This window comes from Macrobrachium nipponense, chromosome 40, assembly GCF_015104395.2.
Source record: "Macrobrachium nipponense isolate FS-2020 chromosome 40, ASM1510439v2, whole genome shotgun sequence".
In the NCBI taxonomy this organism is placed as follows: Eukaryota; Metazoa; Arthropoda; class Malacostraca; order Decapoda; family Palaemonidae; genus Macrobrachium; species Macrobrachium nipponense.
The window spans coordinates 28857688-28881180 of NC_061101.1; the positions used below are offsets into that span (position 1 = coordinate 28857688).

Here is a 23493-nt window from a genome sequence, read left to right on the forward strand (position 1 = left end):
GTATCTGAAAGGTTTCATAAGTAAAATTGACATTAAGTAAATTTGTTTAGACAAACAACTCTATTACTTATGTGAATTTTTATATAAATTTTAACGAAATTTGCTCTTTTTCAGACATCACAGAATTGCTTTTCATATTTAATTTTGTAAGAATTATTATCAGTCCTTGAGCATCTCTTGTAAAGTGTTTAGAATTTACTTCATACCTAATAAAATTTCGTAAAATAATATGCCTTTTACAAGTAAATATAAATATTTTTGTCAACATTAGCAAATTATAACCGTTCAGACTAAATTATAAAGTAGAAGAAATATTCTTTGCAAGCTTCATATTGTTTTCATAATACTTCACGAGTTCATCGGAAAGGTTTCAGTATAAAGTGAAAAAAATTTCAAAGCTGTTATATTTTGCAGTTTTCGTATCAAGATAAATGTTATACGGTACCAGACAATAGATGCTCGAAATTAATACTATTTTTTTCAAAGGATACTAAGAGGTCTATTTTTCTTTATAGAAGGTTGTGATATCAATAAGAAGTACTTCCAGAAAACGAACAAATGAATAATAATTTAATGGATGAGTAAGGAAATAGGCTTCAGAAAATCAAGTCATATGGGTTAGCTACAGTTAGTGTACCTAGAACATGAATGTTCACTTTATGTCACCTTATGCAAGAAATTGTCATCCTTCTAATGCCGTTCATTTATCAACTGGTAGTCTTTTCATTTAACATTCCAATGTCAGACTGGAGCGTATAAAAAAACTCTATATTCTTGTGTCTCATGAAAATGAGTGATACATGGTTAGAGTTCAGTATACCAAAGAATGAAGCAAAAATGGCGAATTGCGTTTTAGCACGTCAAATGTAAGGTTCATTAAATCAATTAGAGTAATACAAATTATCAAGTTCTCTTATTGTTCACTAATGGTAATCCATTTATTTCTTCAAGTAAATATGAATGAGAATGTCCAGTCTCAAATGAAAATATCTTGAGTAAGAAGTGAACTGTGGTATTATTATTATTCAGAAGATAAACCCCCGTTCATAAGGAACAGTCCAACATGGACCATTAACTTTAAATTCAAACTTCCATTCTGTTCATTTGAAAGAAGGTACAGAAGATAATAGGTAAAGAAGAAAGGTGGCAATATTAGAAAAAGAAAAAGATAGATGAACAAATTAAGAGATAGAAAGATAAAAATATAAACAGATTACGTAAATACAAAGTGAATTGTTATTGGGTTGCATCTTTGCTTAAAATGTTGATGTTCTGATTGCACAACTTCCTCAGGGAGAATGTTCTGGAACTGAGAAGTTCGACGGCAAGGAATATTTACTGCATAATAGTGCTGCTGCTCAGCAAATCTTGTTGCTCTTGGCAGCAAAACAGGATCAGGAATTAATTGTGATAGCCAAATGTTTCTGTTATAATACGACTGAAAAACCGTCGATGGTCTTGGTCATAACTGCCAAAGTTAGGAAACAAAAACCTACGAAAATGAACCACTCTCTCTAAAAGAGATCAATCTCAGGCAGAAGCAGACATCCACACTGGAGAACAGTATTGAAGTAAAGGAAGGACAAATAAGCTGAAATAGGTTGCGTTGATCCTGCCATCAATAAGAATATATGAGACCATACGTATAATGCCTAAATCGTGCGTTAATTGCCGACACCGTCTTTAGATGATTCTCAAAAGTTACACCAAATTCAAAGCCTCAGCCTTATTCAGCTAGAATAACTTATCTGGGATATCATTCAAGAGACTAGTGGAAATGTATGCTTGGTATGGAAGTGGTTTATAGCCTGCCCCCTGGTGGAATTGAAAAATTTGCCTCTTATACTAATCCACAATTAATTTCATGTAACGGAATTGTAAGAAACTTAGAATCCATCATTTATTAACCTGTCAGCAACCAATGGAATCGAGTGAAATCATGAAAGTCGTTGTATAAACTAATTAATGAAATGTCCTCCACTACGGACTAATCGGTTTCATGAAATCGTTTTAATATACACTTTGTTTTATCATGCAGAATATATATATATATATTTCTTACTAACTACAATTGTTGCAGAAACGCCTCGGTGGCGTGGTTGGTATGGTGTTGGCGTCCCACCTCGGTGGTCGCGGGTTCGATTCTCGGCCATTCCATTAAGGAGTGAGAGATGTGTATTTCTGGTGATAGAAGTTCACTCGCGACGTGGTTCAGAAGTCACGTAAAGCCGTTGGTCCCGTTGCTGAATAACCACTGGTTCCATGCAACGTAAAAACACCATACAAACAAACAATTGTTGCAGAGCTCTGACAGTAGACCAAATGAAACGATTTTAAAATGATACAAGAGAAATCGCTTCAGACATTATTTCACCATTATACCCTCGAAATGAATCTGCTAAGCATATCAAAAATTTATCTAAAATTTAAGGTATCTGTTCCGTCTGCGTTTTATGTTAAACAGAATTAAGTTACCTGAATATTAAACACTAAAACCAGAATGACACCAGTCTTTCCGGCCTAATAACTTAGTTAACTCGGCTTTTATACTGTGATGTAATGGATAATTATATCTGTCGAAAAATTAGCAAAGAACGTAAGAATCATTTATTTATAAAAATAAAAACACAATGGAACATAATCAAATGACTATAATGTATTTAGTGTATGTATATTTCAAAACACAAAGAAACTGTTCTCTATATATCAAGGTTAATCATGACAGGCCAAGCATACATATGAAAGTATGTAAAATCTACAGAAATCTTCACTTTGTTAGAAATGCAGCACAACATTGAGAAGAAAAGCAACCAGATATAGTTAGAAGTCTGATCAATTTCAGCAGCGTAAATGTAGAGATGAATGAATTCCAATAAAGAATTCAACGTTGGAAGGAATAACTGAACTTTCCCATTTTAGCTCGGTGCAGGATTGTGAAGCTGAATAATCGATCACAGATACTTTTTTCGAGGTAACGGAGGTCAATACCCATTAATTTCCTTGGGCCGTGCTCTTGGCCCGCAGGCTAGCTGGATGCAATAATGCTGATCTCGAACTTAGTATGATTTAAATTTACAAATTGATGCTGCTCTGTCTTTCGATCTCAGTCACTTCATGTGGAAGTGTGCATTTATTTACATTTGGCAATTTACAATTTGTTACTAAACGAATTTCTCCCCACAAATATATTACTTTCATATGGTCCTTGTAGTTTTTGCCCTAAATTAAAGTGATCTCGCTGAAGCTTCAATAGAAATTTACCCATGCTAAAAATATTATATTTATTGTTTTCCTTCAACCTACATATTTCATTTTTGGTCTCGGTCCATTTCACTCTTGATCTTGACTATGAGTGAAGGAAAACGGAGAAATTACTTTGGAGAAACGTGATCAAATATTTTGTCGTTGCAAATTACGTGTAATCTCTGTGCTAAATTTTACTATAACATTAAGCTGTTGCTATTGTTTTATGTAAAGAATAAACTGATCTTATAATACTAGACCCCTTGTACTTTAAATACATGTAAAAATTCTAATGATATTCTAGAGGCATGAGGGATATGGAACACTTCTCTTCTCTTGTGCTTCTGTTATTTAAACTAAATTTTTCTGTTGTTGATTTCCGTTTAAAAATTGCCTGATGTATTAGTGTGGTTTTGAATGTTTCAGTATTATAAAGTAAGATGATGATTTGTTGAGCTCGTGGATGGTGCTGTAATCTTAAGTATTTAAATAGTTATGCTTAACCTAAAGATAATAATGAGATTAGTAATGCTCCACTATGATTATTTGACTGTCACTATCTAATGCATCGTCTTTGTACATGTTACTTGCATTGCAATAAAAATGTGCATAACGGAGTAGCAAAGGAGTAAATCAAGTAACCAGTTAAATAGTTGTAGGTGTAGCAACCCGATGATTTTTTTTTCTCTCTATAATTGTCATCTGTGTCGCAGCTTGTGTTGATGATGATTGTGTTTATGTGCTCTTCAGGAGATAAATCTGGTGCCACATCCACCGCTAGGTCTTTTTCCTCCTCCGACACCTATAGCTCTTTGCACTCCAGTAAGTATCTTCTGTGTTTTTGAGTATTCGGGACATTCCAAACCCCTTTTGCTCGTTTGATTTCACAGTTTTTTGGGAGGGACTCAGATCCGCATTTTATCCTTCTCCGTTTCTTTGTCGTCCCCTTCCTCCTCATCGCAAAGACTCCGTCCTTCAGTTGTGTCTGGTGCTGCGAAGTCGTCGTAGTTTATAGCCCCAGAACTCATATTAACCCTTTTCATATCCCCTGTTGCATTTAGTATCTCTTGCATCGTTTTGAATGGCATGAACCTCACGGTTATCTCTCCATTTTGAGCGTTATGTCCGCTACTGCTCTTTTGTGGATACTCTATAGTGGTACTTGAGCACTGCCTTGTGGGAAATTATATACCTTTTGGGTTCTCCGGGACCCAGCCAGCACTTTTAGCATCATGTTCCCTTTCCCGTCTTGACTAGGAGAAGGAGGATTTCCCATGATGACTTGCTTGTGTATGGAATTGTCCAGTTACCCTCCTGTATCTAACCAAACAAGTGTAATATCGGAAACTACTTCACAAACCTCTACTTAGTTTTATTTATTTATTTATTTATTTTATTTTTGTCAGGCATGATGTAATTAGAACCCTGTTATTTAAGCAGTATTAGACCATATTAGCCCTTTTTCATCTTCCTGATTTGTTATGAAGCAGATCTGTTCAATTATCATTATAACAATGAACCCTGTATCCCTATTTTAAATTGTACTGGACTATATTTTCTTTATGTACAATTCAAGTTTGCAAACACAGTTCAGTTTTGATCGTATAATAAGTTATATATAGTTATTGCTTGGGGAAAAAAAGTAACTTTCGGTCGTACCAGCTCCCCTTAACTAAATTTTCACGATATAAGTTTTTGTCTTTTAAGGGTCCAAAGTAGTAAAGAATAGAGTGATTGAAAAACATATGCTTTAACTCTTTATAATATGTTACTTTCTTCAGTCTTCCAATTTCAGCACTTGGTGAAATATTCTATATTAAATTTTGTATAATATCTATATGGATTTCTTTAATTATGAATAAATCTTTCACATTTAAAAATTGCGTATGAGTTCGAAGAAATTTTCGATTAATTCTAGATTTCAGAATTTCCATAAAATACCTGATTGAATGACAGAGGTCTCTGTTATATACCTGGAAATGAGAAATTACTAAAGACCTGGTCGTCTCTTTTTATCCAGGCATTTGGATGATTTTTTACATGTAAAAATGACCAGATTCCATTACTCAAGTGAAAATAACATCGCGAAGTCACCTTATGTAGCGTCAAAGGTCAGACATGACTAACTCGAGCTCATTATCAGGTTTAGATATTATTATGAAAAATAGGTAAGAGTCGAGTCGAGTCATTATGACTATTTGCAAAGATAATAAGATATTAAAACTGGGTTTATTGAATGGAATGGTTATTCAAATGTCCTAAAAACATTTATGCTACGTATGTGCGTAAAGAATACTTAATTAACGAACTTTTATCTATTGTTTTGCGTTACCGTTCGCTTTTTCACTGGATTAAGGACTTTGAATAGTCTTTTTTTATGATTCTGTTTAAAAGTAGAGCTGGAATTATTGTATTATTAGATAATTTGGAACTGTTTTCCTTCGTAGCATTTTGAGATCTTCTTCAGGTGGCCACGTCCGAGTTTTATGACCGTTAATCGCTTTTTGTTGACGAAAAACTCTTATAATTAAGTGGGTACCCATCTGACCTACGAGAACAGAAGGATATAACATAACAGAATGGGCAAAGCTGAAACGTAATTGTTTTAAAGACCCCTTTATTTGGCTGTCCTCACATTTTTTTTCAGGTGGACTGAAGATTGCAATTATCTACAAAGAAAAGACGACTTTATATCATCAAGCGACAGAAGAAAAAAATATTGTCATTTAATAGTATATGATAGCTAGTCCAAATCCGAATCTCCATATAAAACTCTTTAAAATTATACACAGTATTCTGAAAGATTCATACAAGAAATTGACGTCGCAGATAAGTGTGAAGCAGGTGCCTGTTTGTGTACCCTTATACTCACTTCAAAAATGTCTTTCCTGAATACGATTGTAAGGTACATCAATCCTTACGGAAGCCTTTAACCTCATTCCCTCTTACTCAGTTAGTATTAGTACTTGAAATCAAGATTAAACTTAATTAATGACCAAAGTTTTATTTGGTTTTTTTATCTAGGATCTATTGACACTTTCCAAGCCCATAATTATATAGCTTTCCTCACTGGAACGGTCCTGTCGTAGGTATCTTTCCTGACAATTCTCCACCTACTGCAGGGTTCAAAGCTATATCTCCTCTTTATCTATTGTAGTTAATATCACTGAGGGACCATCCTAATACATTTATTTAGGATGTTACGTTGAGTGATCTTGCAGGAACAACTTAAAGTTGTTCAAAGTAGAGAATTGTTGATTGCTTTGAAGTTGATGTTCTCATTATTCACCTTAAATGTTTTGGGTTTATAAGATATAAATTCAGACATAGCATATGGAAATATATATAAGGGAATGAAATTTAGTAAAATAGGAGCTGAAAATGCAAAAAATAGATGTGAAATGGGCATCTGCTGCAAATCGCTTACTTGCACCACTTGGTAATGTGAAGTTAAATCTTAAAGACAAAAATGAGCGAAGGGCATGCAAGGCTTGCTACAGAGAACGCAAAGTAATCCTACTGAAATGTCCGAACTTAGTCAAAATCCACTCATTGTTAAACCAGTTGAAATTTTTAAGCCTACAAACGTAATGACAAAACATACCCAAAATATTGAAAATGTTCTCTGGGTACTAAATATTTCCATAATACTAAATGAATCTAATGGAAAAATACCAAGTGGACGTAAGGCGCTGAGTATTCCCTTTGGATATTATGTACACATTTGGTATATTATGAACAATTTGTCAATTTTTTACCGTATATTTATTTGATACTCTTTTGCATGTTTTTTTCGAGAGTACAATTTGGTATAGGGGATACTTTTTGTCCAATTTGTATATTTTGCTTCATAGGTGAACTTTTGGCATATATGTATCGGGTAAATTTCGTCTGTTGGATACACTTTGCTTATTTTGTATATTTTGTCTATTGGGATGTACTGAGTTCAATGAAACCATTTTGTCAATGGGTTCATTTGTCCAGAGGGGACGTTTTTCCACTTGATTCATTTTGTCCATGGTTGGCGCATTTAACCATTGGTATGTACATTCAGTTCCGTACATTTTTCTGCATTATGTACACTGCCCATCGTGTTTCTCTGCAGGAATCATTATGTGAAGAGAAGATCATTATATTTATAAAAAGTATTAAACTGAGAACCTACCATGCTGTACGTTTTATCCTCTGATTCATGAGAATCAGTCGGTTTGGGCATATATGTTCATGCACTCTCAGTAATAAACATGTTATTTGTTTTGTTCATTTTTTTGCCATCGTGTTCTTGAGTCACTCTTATAGCATCGTGTTCTTGAGTCACTCTTATAGATGGTGTTACATGTAATTTCTTGTTTTAGACAACAGACAATTGATGGTAGAAACGCAAACAAAACCAAAACTAATATAAGATCATTTGTGTAGCCAAATGATATAAATTCTTAATGGCTTTGTAATTTTAAAAATGCAGTGTACCTAAGAGACAGTGTGCTCACTCTTGAAACCTCTTTTCTGCCCATCACTGAAGGTTAATAGAAACCATTACTACATCATGAAGGAAGATTAAGATTAACAAACAGAGACCTGTTTTAAGAAACTCACTCAGTCTCATCAGTATAGTCTGTTTCTTTCCTAGAACGTTAACCATTTGGTTGGCATCGCGTGAGCAAAACCATTTTCGATTCCTTTCTTGAAAGAGAAAAATTAAATTAGAACTGTTCATTTTTTCTCTAACACGGTTTGTCCTTCCAACTGAAATTTTGTTGACATTTTTTCTGTACATATTGCGCTCAAAATTATATTCAGAAACTTCAGCAGGGTCTCCTCATCATCAACTCCTTCCCTTAGAGATATTTTTTGTATCCCTGTCATCAGCTTTCTTTAAAGTTACTATGAAAATATTGTCATCGTGAGCAAATTTGATATATATTTTTTTTATTTTCATGCACAGAGATCTGAGACTGCTCTGGAATGATCATCATACATTAATAACATATAGAGATTATCTACAAAAAAAATCCCAATATTTTGTAAATTACGCCCCTTTTCAGTTAGTAAACTACAGCATACTACAGGAAACACAGAGGACCTTCAAAACCAGATGGAACATCATAATTTAAAGAACACGCTGTATGGTGTATGAAAGATTTTTTTTGCGAGGAAGGTTCTGTTATGAGATACACGAAGAGCTACTTTAGTAGAAACGACGAATCAAAAACCTTTTGGAACATTGCAACTTGAAAAAGTGTTTAGCAGAATCATAGTCTTCTGTGATTCTTTTGGTTTTTTGATTTCGGGTTTTCCGAATCTGTGCCCTAGCGAAAATATTTGCAGTATTATGTGTCATTTCTTTAAGACTTAGGAGCTCTGTGAGCCCAGTGTTATCAGATTGTAATTTCCAGTGATATACCAGTCTTTTAAGTGGTCTCCCTTCTGTTGAAAATAACCCATGCATTAAATCTATAAGTGAAACAAATCACTTTCTCACAAAAGATTGATTCCTTTTTGCAAGTATAGGGAGATTCGCCAAATAAGTCTCTTCACCCATTATGAGTCTTGCTTCAGTGAAGTGTGATCAACAACTGGCATTAAATGAGCTTACAGTTCAGCTGTAGTCACTTGAATTATGTAGTTAAAAGCGATATAAAATGGATGCTGTATAAACTGTAACCATTGAATATGGATATTTTGGATGTACTTGAAACTTTAGAGTAAATTCAAGCAAACTCTGGGATTATTTTATTATTATATATATATATATATATATATATATATATATATATATATATATATATATATATATATATATATATATATATATATATATATATATATATATATATATGAATTTGAATGTGTTAGCGTTTCATTAATTGTTTTTCAGAGGAAATGCGTGTTATTATGTAAAAAAATTTCTCTGGTAGCCATTATCACTTGTCTTCAATAACTATGTTCTTTCGTCAGAAAATACATTTGAGAATTCTCAAGGGTAAGTGCATCGTTTGTCAGTGGTACAAATAAAACTTTCCTCACAATTCATATTTTGTCTTTTTGCAAAAGAGAAAATAGGCCAACTCCTTAAACATCCTTGTTTCCCCTGTATCCTCTTGGCTTGCTTTTCATTGAAAGGTATGGCCATCCTAGCGTTTATAATAGGTATGGCACCTGCTCTCTCTCTCTCTCTCTCTCTCTCTCTCTCTCTCTCTCTCTCTCTCTCTCTCTCTCTCTCTCTCTCTCGGCACACTAAACCTACAACCACACTCACACAGGTATACAAATGCTGTAAATTTTTGCATTTGCACTTTTACCAATTTACAATTTGAAACACTTATACAAAAGGCAATAGTTTATGTTAGAATGTATAATAATATAATATTACCGCTTTTGTAATCTGATTTATTTCTATACCAATGAGGAAATTAGCATACCATCTACCTTATTGTTATTTATCTGCTCCCCTGGTAGCTGATCTCCAAATGCAACACCTCAAACGAACTTTCAGGTCTTCCCCTGTCCATTATTAGAGAGTTTATCTCTCATATGCATATATGCTGTGTATGCCTTACGGAAATTAATGCATCTTGAAATATGTCTTAGTCATCCCCACTCCCTTAGTGCTATTTAGCATAGTTTAGCAACGCTTTAGTAAAAATTAGTTCCCCCATACTAGTTTGGCACCCAGATCTTAATTTTCATTTGACTGCCTAGATCGAATTCTCTAGATACATCGAATCCACAACCTCCTTCTCTATGCAGATGTCCTCTTGGGTTTTAGGCTAGATTTGCCTGTTTTTCGAAAATATCCCCTTTTTGAGTTTGGGAATTCTCATAATTTGCATTATGTGTTTGTCGGGTTGATATGCTACACACCCGACCATTTCATAGGGTAAATCTTGATGGCGATTAAGTAAATGAAAGAACAAAATCTATTAATTGATGAATAGCTTGCGATTGTTTTTCAGATCCCGTTGGAACCCGGAAGGGAAAGAACACCTGGTCCCTCCTGAGGCTTGTGAGTATCTGAAGACTGGGGGGCGGCTCCATCCCCCTGATAATGGACGCCATCTTCTTTGTAGAGATGTTGGCTTTGTTATGTAGAGTAACGAATTGCTATGTTCTTTTGACTGTAGCCACAGGTAGACGTTCTGACTTCGGATTTTGTTGTAATGGTAATTCTTTGTTAGTATATATATACACATATACATACACATGTATGTATATGTATTATAATATATAATATACATATGATATAAATATATTATATAGATATGTATATATATATATATTATATAATATTATTAATATAATATATATGTATATATGTGTGTTTGTGTGTTGTGGGTGTGTGTGTGTGTGTGATGTCCTAAAATTTGTCGTTTATTATGACCAGGTGTATGTGGTTATTTTGGAAGTGATGTAGAGTTGTGTGCAAACTTTTTAATGGTTTTACACTTGTCTTATGACCTACTGTCCATTTATTTGTCGTGATTTGATACATACTTATCTTTCTTTAATTTGGTGCTATAAATCCTTTGGAAGAAATTGTTGTTGAAAATGTAAGCATTCCGAAGACTAGCGAAAAACGTTAATAAAAAAAAACAAGACCTAAATTGCAATGTACTGATTACATATTGATGACGTACGTATTTTTAAGGCACTGATATTTGTATAGGTCTGAACGTAGTTGTTCGAAAAGCACAATTAAAGTAAAAATGCCGTGGATATAAATGATTATGAAACTGTAGGATCCGTTGGCTCTTGCTCTTATATAGTTACTACGCCCCTCAGGACAATCCCGCTCTTATGGATTAACTTCTATAATATTTTGTTATACCCAGGAACTCATGTTGAAAATTGATATTAAAAATGGCATTATGATCTAGAACGCATTTTCCATCGCTTTCGAGTGTTATATAAATAAAAATCTTCCTTTATTTATTTATTTATTTATTTTATATATATATATATATATATATATATATATATATATATATATATATATATATATATTGGCCTGTGTGCTGCCGGGAATATGAAACTGATTTCTTGTCACTATGATGTCACATGCAGATGTTGACCGTTCCATGTTTTTCGTAATGTTCGAGGCTGTCACATTTTTAGAAATATGCATTGCATGTAACACCAACGATTACGTGCATTTGAATTGTAATTATTTTTATTCAAGGTACGGAAAAATACGTTTTGATATTCATAGAACAAAGAGCTATATGCTATGATTTCAGCATTATTTTAGAGAATGTCCATTCTTTAGCTGCGCACATTCCTGAGAGGATGACCACTCATGAATTTTTTGCAGGCTAGGTCATTTATATGATCAGATGAAGACACGTTTGAAAATATATTCACGGCAAATAAAATCGTAGCGTAAAATCATCTCCATAATTACATTGGTGTAAAGAGTGTAATTGTTTGGTGCAACATGTATGTTACTAGATTGTTGGAATAATCTTTTCTCTGGTAATTGTGTTAGTTCATTCACCTGTTGCCTTTTTTGTAGTTTGATGCACATTTTTGTTTCTCATAAGCCCGTAGCTGTAGATGGAATTAGTTGAAAATAGTAGGATAATTTTCTTATCGTAGAAAAGAAATTAGATGTTTTAAAAGTAGTATGTATATATTGGATAGATGTCTTCAAAAATGATCAGACCTTATACAATACGCTTTGGCAATGCCAGGTACTGACATGACAGTGAACCCCATTTACAATATGGTAGATTCCATGTGAAGTATCTGTATAAATTATTTCTGTATGTAGACTTAGTATATATATGTTATGTGTGTGCGCGCCTGTCTGTGTGTGTGTGAGAGAGAGAGACAGAGAGAGAGAGAGAGTTTATGTGTATTATGCATAAATTAACTTATTTTAGTTCAGTAGCAGGTGTTAATCGATTGTTATTTTGGTATAGATGAGATAGAGTAATGTGCTGGCCGTAGTTTTCTCATAAGAAAAAGTGTTTGAAGGATGAGTTTTATATCCTTCAAGAACTAATGAAACGTATAAAAGACTTGACAGGTAGAGCACTCCCGTTTTCCGTCCGTTTATTAATGTTATTATCATGACTATTGTTATTCTTATAGTTAGAAGACTGTATTTCAAGCAAGTAGAATTAAATGTGATTGCCGCATCAGCTGCATTTAATTTGTATAAAATTCAAATTTTCTTCTGATTACCCTTTTTTCTTATAAATAATACCAGTAACCCCTGCAGTTGTCATTCCTTCGTGAATGGAGAGATAAACATTCTTCGATGGAATTCTTTTAATAAATATGTAAATATGACATCTAAGTTGCTAAATAACTCTGGCGTTTATGAGGAAGTCTTCAGCCAGGTTATCCCTGAGGTTCTTACTGCTTCAGGTGGCCCTTTGGTAAGTTGTACCAAAACACATGAGTAGCAGTGAGTCAAAAAAGCAGTGAGACAAATTGTTGACACTTGTATTCGATTATATGGATGAGGACATGCTCTCTGATTGTTACGTTGTTACAGCCTCTCTGAATTACAGGGATGGTGTTGGCTGCTTTCCCTGTTTGATGACCTAACTGTTGGTATTTACCAGCAAATATTTTGATTCGTGAAAGGTAACTTAGTTATATATTCCTTGGCACCACTGGTGTTGTTCACACCCAGGAATGATTGTTCCATCATCTCTCTTGAAGTTGGAGCTTTCTATGGTAAGGGTCTTATTTGGTCTTTGTTGAAAGGATGGCTGATGTTGGTGTCAGGGAAGGCTTCTCATTCCAGTATTTTCTGTGTTTTTCACTGTTATGTCTCTTATGATTTTAATTTGGAGCATCTCTCATGTGGGTCTTTAATGCCTTTCTTTTTGCAAGTCAGGCAATCCCCTTAGCTAGTTTTATTGTAGTCTTAATCACATTCTTGTATGAGCCAGAAAACCTCAGATGGTAGATTTGAATAGATGAATTACATTGTTGTGCATCAGGGACCCTTATTGACTGCTTATTTTAGTGTTCAAGTATTCATTATTCATCGACATTTGACAGAAACAATCCATTTTTTCTTGTGCTTGGGAGGGGACTTACTCCCCCTTTTGAGACAGAGGCGAGAGTTGGTCTTTCTTGTGCAAACAGATGCTTTTAAGTCATCGTCTGTTAGGGAGAAGAGGAGATCCAAGAAGGGGAGTGGCATTGTTGCAGAATTCAACTGTTTAGTTCAGGCAGATGCATTCTAGGACTTGACTTCCTTGGCAAAATTAGTTTGTATAAAAGTATTTGATACTTTTAAGCAGTTATCAGAATTGACAAATAAGGAAGAATACATCACATCTTTATTGAATTTAGCAAAACTGACTCCAAATGGCATACACCTAATGTCTCCGTCTTCTTGGGTGTAAGTATGAACCCTGTAGTTAGTAAAACATCCATAGGAACGAAGGTGCCATCACCGGTGGAGCACTTTATATTCATGAAAAATTCTTCCAATAAACGAAGACTGTACCAGCCGAGCATATAATGTGATTATTTCATTGGGGCATTTACCTAAACTGCAGGGTTGTGCAGGGGCTTTGCTAATTATGGGATGCAGTGTGTTCCCAAGCTGTTTTGGTTGTAATATTCCTAATGACCAGCCATCCTGTTTGCTGCACTCCTGATGTTATCCTTTGGATTTTTGTAGCCTGCTTAAACTTTGTTCCGTTGGCAAGAATTTCATCAAGCTTACCATATTCTGATTATTTTTAAGATTAGGGCCAGTTTTACCATCTCATCGTACAGTCATGCCTTTAGTTTGTGAGATCTCCTTGGTAGCTGCCTTTAATTGCCAGGTAAGACTGTTGTTTGTGTATTCACCATGTTCAGTGAGGGCCTCGGCAGAAAGCAAAAATTTCAGGACCTTAGTTGTGCAGAGAAGGTGGTGTTTAAAGGAATAATAACTCAAGACAGGATACCCACCAATCCTTGGACAAAGCCTCCATGTGATGATCAGTAATGGAAGCTTAAATAAGCAGGCCAGTGAGATACAGAACTAATGGTACAAGAATAATGAACAGCTGTAACCTGCTCATGAAAATATTATCACATTATACTCTAAGGCAAGGATCTCCTTTAGATATCTAGAGGACAAGCACATAGTGAAAGACATATTCACTGATAAAGTACATATATGTCATCGATGTTTACACAGAGCTGAACTTCACCATACATAACCAAAATAGCTATACCAAAGACCTGATTATGAAAAACACCCCAGCGGCAGCCCCACCATAGAGGGATCCCCTAAAAACACATCAACGTAGCATATCAATGTCTGAGTGAATATGTGCATCAAACTACAATGAAACTAGCTAAGACCCCGTGGCACTCTTTAGGATGACCTGTAAAGAAATACAAGTGAGTGGTGCGCTGAACGGACATTGTAAGAGATACAGAAGTAAATGTAGAAATTATCAGAAGGGCACCATTCCTAAGGTGTACACAACTGCCAACATTAGGTACCCTTTTAACTAGGACCTAATATAACCTTCACCTGATAGTGACTCCAACATCAAGAAAGATGTTAGAACAAGCACTTCTGGACATGAATAACCTCAGTGCAGCCATGAAATCGATAGCTTCTCTCAACTAGTCAAAAAATTCATCAGGATATGGAAGATGAGTCATCGAGTCATCACACCAGGAAAGCGGCCAACACTATACCTGCCACTGAGTGAGGATGCAACAACGTGACCATCAAAGCTCAAATTGGCTTATTTGAAACCTTGCCAGGTGATCAGAGCACAAGATTGTGGAATTATATTGAAATGTTGCCCAGCAGTGCCAACATATTGGACTTCCAGGATCCAAAGTCTGGTTATGATAAGTAATAAATTTAAGTTACCAAGCAGAAGTAATTTTTATACTCTAATCATTTTTCGCCATGGAAAAAGATAAAGCAGAGATGATTACTTCTGAAGTTAAAGTTATTAAAAAAAAATACACATACATCCATTGGAAATGTAATTGCCTGGATCATTGAACTGGATACTGGCAAACACAAGTGAATGTTCGTATCTATTAATTATCAGGTTTTTTTTAACTATTAAATTGGAAATAAGAGTCACAGCTATGTTGTTAAATTCCTGGCGCTTTTGTTCCTTTGCTCATCACCCTGTTTCTTGAGCAAGGTTGACACCTACCTTACAACAATAATATTTATGTGGAGTTTTAATCTCCTTCCATCTTATGGATGGAATGTTAAAAATAGGGTGTTGAAATGGGATATTGCAATTTACACGTTGAACTTGACTACGGTTTGCACATACTGTAAATTTCCCAAGAATTCATGTGACAAATGACATTCCATGTCCTTAGAGAAAAGTGAAGGTGACCCCACGGAAAGTGTATTAAAGTGTTTATGGGCAGAAAAGTTTATGAATGCTTTATGAGTGCAAAGGTCGTTATTTTGTAAATGTGTATATGTATATATATATATATATATATATATATATATATATATATATATATGTATATATGATATATATATATATATATATATATATATATATATATATATATATATATATATATATATATATATAAAGATAAATGCCACGAAGGAAAAATAAACGAAGGAGTCTGCAAGATCTTTCGACTTTAAAAGCCCTTTACTGAGCAGATACTGACATAAATACGAGAAAAGACAATACTCGTATGGATGCATGTATGTGTGGATTATGTGTGTGTGCCACATACACTTTGAAATGCATTGGGCAATTTCAACCAAACTTTTTTATACATATGACTTAACATCTGGGAAAGAATACTGTGGGAGTAAGACATCTCTGGCACCAAGGGGAGCAGGGTGGGAAGGGGGTGGGAAAGCGGTGAAACATAAAAAGAACTGAAAACGGCATATAGCCCTGTCTAATCCATAGTTTTCGAGGTCAGTAAGATGAATTGTGACACTCATTGCCCTTCAAGTCCATGTTCAGCCCCAATAGGGAGGGGATGAGAAGGGGGTGGGAAGTGGGTGACATGTAAAAATAACCAAAAATGGCAATTGTATGCGTCTATTCCATGTTCAGCCCAGAAAGGATGGGGGCCAGATGGAAGCAGGTGACATAAATAAAAACCAAAATTGACAGATATTAGTGCCTAATTAATACTTTTTGAGGTCCCTGAGATGAAGACAGACACTCCCAATGCCCTTTAAGCCCAAGTTCAGCTCTAGTGAGAAGGGGGTGTGGGAAAGGGGTGACATGAAAATAACTGAAAACAACAGATCTTAGAGTTTAATCCATATTTTTCAGGTTGCTGAGATGAATAGTGACATTCCCAATACCTTTTGATTCCAAGTTCAGCCCTAATAGGGGGTTGAGAAGGGTTAAGAAATAAAATGTTAAAAATGATAGATATTAGTGTCTAACTCTTAGTTTTCAAGGTCGCTGACATGAATAGTGACCAAGTCCAAGTTCAGCCCCGATAGGAATGGGGGGTGAGAAGTAATGAAATATAAAATGTCAAAAATGCTGGGCAATGTAAATGAAGCAACTATCTTAACAGGAGAGAGATAGAGAGAGAGAGAGAGAGAGAGAGAGAGAGACATAGTACTTATCAGTTTCATACATAGTTTTTGTTAAGGGAATTTTTTGCTGATATAGACTTATATATACTTTGCGTCAATGTAATGGTGCAATTTACAATACTTATAGCTTAGTGACTGTACATGATAGAACTAACCTGAAAAATGGATAGGAAAGCTCGATGTGTCTAGTGTTTTTTCTGAAGTTGTATTTATTATGTTTTATTATCAAATATTTTACATAGAGTCAGCATCAGCCCACCACCACCATGACAGCCGATTGGTACGTTTGGAACACCTGGCTATTTATGGATATTTATCGCATCACCGTGACGTTTTATGTACACAAACATTAAGCTACAAATAGAGTACACTTGAATTAAGTAACTGAGGTACAGGGCATAAAGTAGCGTAAAAGAAGAATTAAGAGTTCAATTGTTAGTGTATGAATGAAGTTTTAAACAAGGATTGTGGATTCATTCGGCCGTTTTAGAGGAAAGAAAAGTTTTGGTACATCATTGGGTCGGAATGGTGGAGCCGATGAAATGTTAAGATGAAAAGGCGTTGGTATTCAAAGAAAATGAGACGTCACGCAAGACGAGCGTCAGTAATGGGACTCGAAATGCGGTTAGTAGGTGTATATAGTGGTTGAGGCATATTCAGTTTCTCCTTTATTCGTATACATATTTGATTGTATGAGTGCCTCTACCCCATCTTTTACACCAGTTTTTCTTGTCTCCTGTAACTGCATCTTAATCAGTCGTCTGTTTCAACATCGTTAAGAATCGGTTTTTTGCATAGTATGAACATTTCCCATTTACGAAGGTTTGTCCACATACAATGGAAGACACCACGAGGACACCTTTTAAACTTCCTAAGTGCACTTACGGATTGTTTACTCGATATTTAACTAGTGTAGCACTTACGAATTGCTTTTCAGAATTTAACCCATATCTATATTGCTCTTTGTGTTTCTTCATCAAGTTTCCTAGCATTACCAGCTATTTTGTACTGATACGAACCCGTTTTATTTTATCTTAAAAACAATTGCAGATGGTAATAATTGGATATGATGTGCTCAAACTCTTACTGTTCAGTCTTTATTGGATTAAGACGTAATAAAAAAGTACCCCTCATTATTTTCTCACGTGAGACCATTAATTGATTATTGCGTCTTGGAAATATTTTCCAATATTCAAAGAATTCTAAACATACGAAAAATTTCAGCTCTTCGTTTCTTACCATTATTAATCATAATGATATTATTATATTATTATAATAATAATAATCAATGAAATGACATACTGCGATTGATTATATATTAGTGGTTGCTTAAAAACATCAAAGGTGGTTATATTTCTAAGCAAGGAGAGGCTTTTTTCTCTATTTCAAGGCTTCACCAATGTCTGTAGGTAGCACTTGAAGATGTTAGTATTTAATATCACAATTCACAAACACTTGTTTGGTATGGAAGTTACAGGCTAGCTTGAGTCTCGGGGTTACCAGTCTCTTTTAAGAGCGTTCTTTTTTCAGCTTTGGAGAGTATAAACGGGTGATACAGATGACAAGAAATATGCTAATTTGTGGAGCTCATTGGTACTGAGGATACTTGAAGAAGTGAAATAAGTTTAAATATTTTTGAATATTATAACGCATATTGTGCTAAAGTAATTCTACTGTATTGGTCAATTTAGCGACGAAGGGGGAAGTTGCTCATACCAACTATTCCTAGTATTCAGATCAGTAATGTGGGAGTGCTACCGATTTTTTCCGATGAGACGTCTTTCAATAGACGAAATCACAATGGCAATAATTAGATGTTATGCAAATCATGGCAGTATTACCATATGCAGAGAGCTGAAAGTGGTGTTACTGATTTATGACTGAAAGAGGTAGGGCTTACTTGAAGGAAATGAGACATCATAGCTGTTTAAAGGAACTTCTCCATAGACTGTAAGTTCAGAATTGTAGAAGAATTATGTTACTTTAGTGATCGTAATATCTATTTCGTTTTTTTATGAAGTCAGTGCGAACAACTTCACCTTTATACCACATCTCTCTTAAAGATATAAATGAATCAATATAAAAAGATGAATGCCTTCAAGAAACGTAATAATGAAAAATGGTTTCTCCAAGTAGGAACGCAATATCACTTGAAGTTTGAGGCAACCATCTTGAGCGGATAAAACGGAAACTGTATGACCTGGCCATCTTAGGGATGGAAAAAAAACTGGAAATGGCATAGTTTTGTGAACAATTGATTAAATGACGTCAGTAAACATATGACTGACCGAGTTAAGGTTGCGTAGTCTCTCTCTCTCTCTCTCTCTCTCTCTCTCTCTCTCTCTCTCTCTCTCGTCTCTCTCTCTCTCTCTCTCTCTCTCTCTCTCTCTCTCTCTCTCTCTCTCAAGATGCATATTTATAAATGTTTAATTATTTTAAATGCATGCTACTTTATCGCGCAGCTCTGTTGGATGCAAATCTTTTCATCAACTAGTAATTATTAGCCAAAAGGGTAAAGCAGGAAGGTGTGATATTAGTCATTGAAAATGAACCTTGCAAATCCCCTAAATAAAGGATGATTACTTTCTTCGAGGAATGATTATATATTCGTAAAGGCAAATTCGTGATGATATAGATTTCTATTTAGATTTATGCTTGCTTTGTGTCCATAATGTAATGGTGATATTTAAAATACTTATAGCTTCGGGACTATAAAAGAGAGAATTAATCTCTAAAAGGGTAAGAAAGCTTGATGTGTCTAGTTTTTCTGTTCCTCCCGAAGTTTTGTTTATTATTTGTTTCATCAAATATTTGATTAAATATTTGTACTTAGCGTGGGTAACAACCCACCTCCACCATGACAGCCGATTGGTACGTTTGAAACACGTATCTATTTACAAATAATCATATATATGTATGTGTGTTTATATATATGTATGTATGTATGTATATATATATATATATATATATATATATATATATATATATATATATATATGTATATATATATCGAAGATGAGCCCCAAAGTCGGAAAATTTTGTAAACCAGGTAGCAGGGCGTTGTAGCAGAGCATTTGATATGCTCTCATATTCTTCCATGATGATAACATCCTCTTTCAACCGACTCCCCTTACAAAGGCATCGTTCTTCTCTCACAAACTAACTTTTATAAACATCAGCCAGGGCAGACTTACAGCTCCAACTCTTGACCTTTCCCTCAATTCAGTAATCCCTGTATCCATAAATATATTGAAGAGCCAAAGCCGCACATTATGGCCAGTCTTTGACCAACTTTTATCCTGAACCAGTCCACCTCCCATACGAGCATCATGGAGCCTTCTCTTTCCTCTTTCAAATTACTAATAATCGTGGCATGTTACTTATTCTCTAGATTTTCTCAGCTGACGCAGAAAGGTCGTAGACTCGATAAGGAGCTTAGCATAATAGAAGGATTAATCAGAATGTTATGGGATGATTGGTGCATAAGGATGAAGGATGATAGTGAACAGAGTTTTTAATTCTGAAGTATTAGCGGGAAGAGTTAAGAAAGATGATTGGAATAAGTTTTGAAGGGCCGTGATATTCAAGAAGCGTAAATCTGTGCAGGATAGAGGCTAATGACCCAGTGTGCGTAGGATGTTCCATACACTGCTAATAAGCTTTCTGCTTAGGGGTATGAAGCGATGAATGCAGTGGAAGTGTTCTGCACATGCGTCCATCTATCGGTTCAGCAATTATCGTCTGAATGGCCAAGGAGATTTACAATGTATTTTATGAAATTATTTCCCAATTCTTTAAGTAAATTCAAGGATCTTACGTCTCAATGCCGGTCATCAAATTTTTCAATTATATTTTTTCATTACGGTGATGGGGTTTCAGTTTTTCACCCTTAACAACATGCTTTACACACGTGATAACAGCACCACGTAAGGGAAGAATATATATATATATATTATATATATATATATATATATATATATATATATATATATATATATATATATATATATATATATATATATATGTATATAATGTATATAAGATTTTCCATACTTCTTCTTTTCTCCTTTGCCACTTGCTCTTCATTTCCGGCTATCGCTCTATCGTAGTGCGTTGCCTTCTGAGGTACAAGCCTAATTCAATCTTTTTTTTTCTCTCTCTTCTTAAATATCTCAGATATTTTCATTTTTCATTTCAGATTGAGTCGTATGAGCAGTCCAAACCCGTCCCATCTCTTCTTCAATTTTCCACCAAACCCACATTTCAGAATCTTTTTATTTCCTCATGTCATCTTTTTTGAAGACCGTGTCCCAGTATCTCGATTCACCCAGGGCATCATTACTTGCCTGGTCTTCTTGCTTTTCCCCTTTTGACATTTTCTCTCTGTGTGATATTACGTTAGAGTCACTATTCCTTTCATCACAAATTTCAAATGCCAGAATTAAATTTCGTGTGTTATTCTTTTAGGATATTCATTTTTTGATGAAACGTCACTTTTACCATGACATTACATGTTATGTTAACACTAATATCTTCTCTCAAGACGTTTCATATTCCGTGTTGAGGTTTATCCTTGTATCTTAACTTTTTCAATTTTATAAAACTTTCTTGAAATTGGACTTAACCTGGATTAGATTTTCCAGTTACCTTAACTTCTGAAATTTAAGTTAATCGTCTAAGGATTATCTTCAAACCTATTACTGTGCAAGTAATTACTTTGTCATGTAAGGGATCCCGTATTGTATTTGTATCCTATCTTTTTCAAGGGGCTAACAAACGCAAAATCACTGCATCTACCGGTTTCTTATCCACTCCTTCAGCTATTTTGTTCCACCATTCTTGAGCAGCCCTTTCAGCCTCTTGGTCTGATAAGCATTTACCTGTATTATCGACACTCGTCTTCTTTTTATTTTCTACCTTGTTGCTATTCATCCTACCTTTTATATAGTGTTTTTATACACTCTTGATATTGGGTTATTCACATCTGATAGTTTTTCCTTGTAGTATTAATGCAATTCTCTGTTTGCTTTTTCTTCGCTCCTGTTGTACAAATTTTTGTCACTCCCGTATGGAAATGTATTTTTGTAAGAAATATATGTATACATGCATACACACATAAATATATAAGAGAAAAACTATTCAAGTAAACATACATATATACTCAGGTTTTTATGGAAAGATGAAATTATTGAACGGTTTACACTGCTCATGCCTACTGATGAGGACAGCTACATTTGGGCTCTTTCTTAGTTCAACTGAACTGTAACCTGTGGATAAATCTATTAGAGCTTCTTGGAATATACAAAGAGTGAATAAAGAAACATACAAAGCTCCTCCTTCTTTCCGAAATCAAGATTTACAACTGGCGAGTGATCATTTAGCTCGTAACCTTGAGGCGCAATCTTGCTGTTATCATTTGTCAAATAATCAGATTATTTCGTGGATGTTTATTAATTTGTAGGTGTCATTCAAGATGCCCTGGCTCTCTCCGTGTCTCTGTTCCTTTCTTTCTTTATTATATTTTATTTACTGACGTGGAACTTCGAATTAATCGGGAATTATTGTATATGCCTAAGTCGTTAGCGAAAACGTTATTAACAAATTGTAAAGAAAATCATTCTACAGTGTTAATACTTACTATCAAGAGTAACTGCTATAACAATAAGAATAATAATAGTTGGGTTTATTATTATGATCAATATTATTATGCTTAAGAACAAGATCAGAAAAAGTAGGAAGCAAACACCAAAATAAGCTGAAATACCAAGAAACTTTAAAAATCTCTGTTCAGAAGAAGAAGCTGGGGTAAGATCAGGCACTGCAGACATTTGAACCCTTAACCTTTGACATTGTTGTCAGCGCTTAGAAATTGGACGTTTTTATCAGAATCAGGGGATGTTTATTATTAATCCGGGATGTAGATATTATCTGTTTAACAGTGAAATTAATCTAATCAACTCTTGACAGGTGGATAATCAGCCCAGATGAAAACGGTAATCAGTAATTTCTTTTCGGGATGAAATGTGGTTTTTTCGTTCTATAAAGGATAGTTGTAGCCAGTATCAAGTGAATTTGTATTCATTAAGAAAAGACCAAAATTATGCTGTGCAATAGAATTTTAAATGTGTATAAACTCTTTTCTTGTGAACCTTTGGTGACGATTGCTTCAATCTCTTCGGGAAATGAAAACTTTCTAAATAAAAGAGAGGAATAATTACATACAAAAAACTAAATAGACCGATTAATGTTATGCATAGAAGTGTGGACATTTTACTTGTTCGTTTAATTTAGAACGTAATTCTTTTCAGAGAGAATGACAGAAAATCTGAGAGCAGTTAATATTTTCCACGTCAAGCTCTTTTACCAAACCAAAAGCAGACTGATATCCAAAGAGAGAATCTTGAAGGTTATAAGCGTTTTCAGTATCGACATTCTTATTCGATGTAACAGATGGCTTGAAAACAAACCACTTCGGAACTGGTTATAAGAATGAAGCCCTCCGCATCAGGCGAAGAAGAGAGCAAATCTGCAGTAGCTTCCATGGGAGAGAACTTCGTGCCTCATAGATATTTGAAAAGGATATTTGGAAATTTAGATATTTCAAAACTAAAAATGTAGCATCAGACCTATTATAATTAATGATAATGCCGAAACTTGAACATTGGCAGATTGATTTTTTTTTTGTATTTAAACATGCTTAAATATTTTAATGAAGT

At 34.6% G+C, this 23493-nt stretch overlaps 1 protein-coding gene across 1 annotated transcript in view; it reads left to right on the forward strand.

Moving 5' to 3' along the window:
• The window catches only part of LOC135212045 (rho guanine nucleotide exchange factor 11-like), a 792100-nt gene that overhangs the window by 615389 nt on the left and 153218 nt on the right, over window positions 1-23493 (forward strand). The window contains exon 7 of the mRNA XM_064245362.1: window positions 10200-10249. Coding sequence (XP_064101432.1) covers window positions 10200-10249 — 50 coding nt within the window. The remainder of the gene's footprint in view (window positions 1-10199; window positions 10250-23493) is intronic.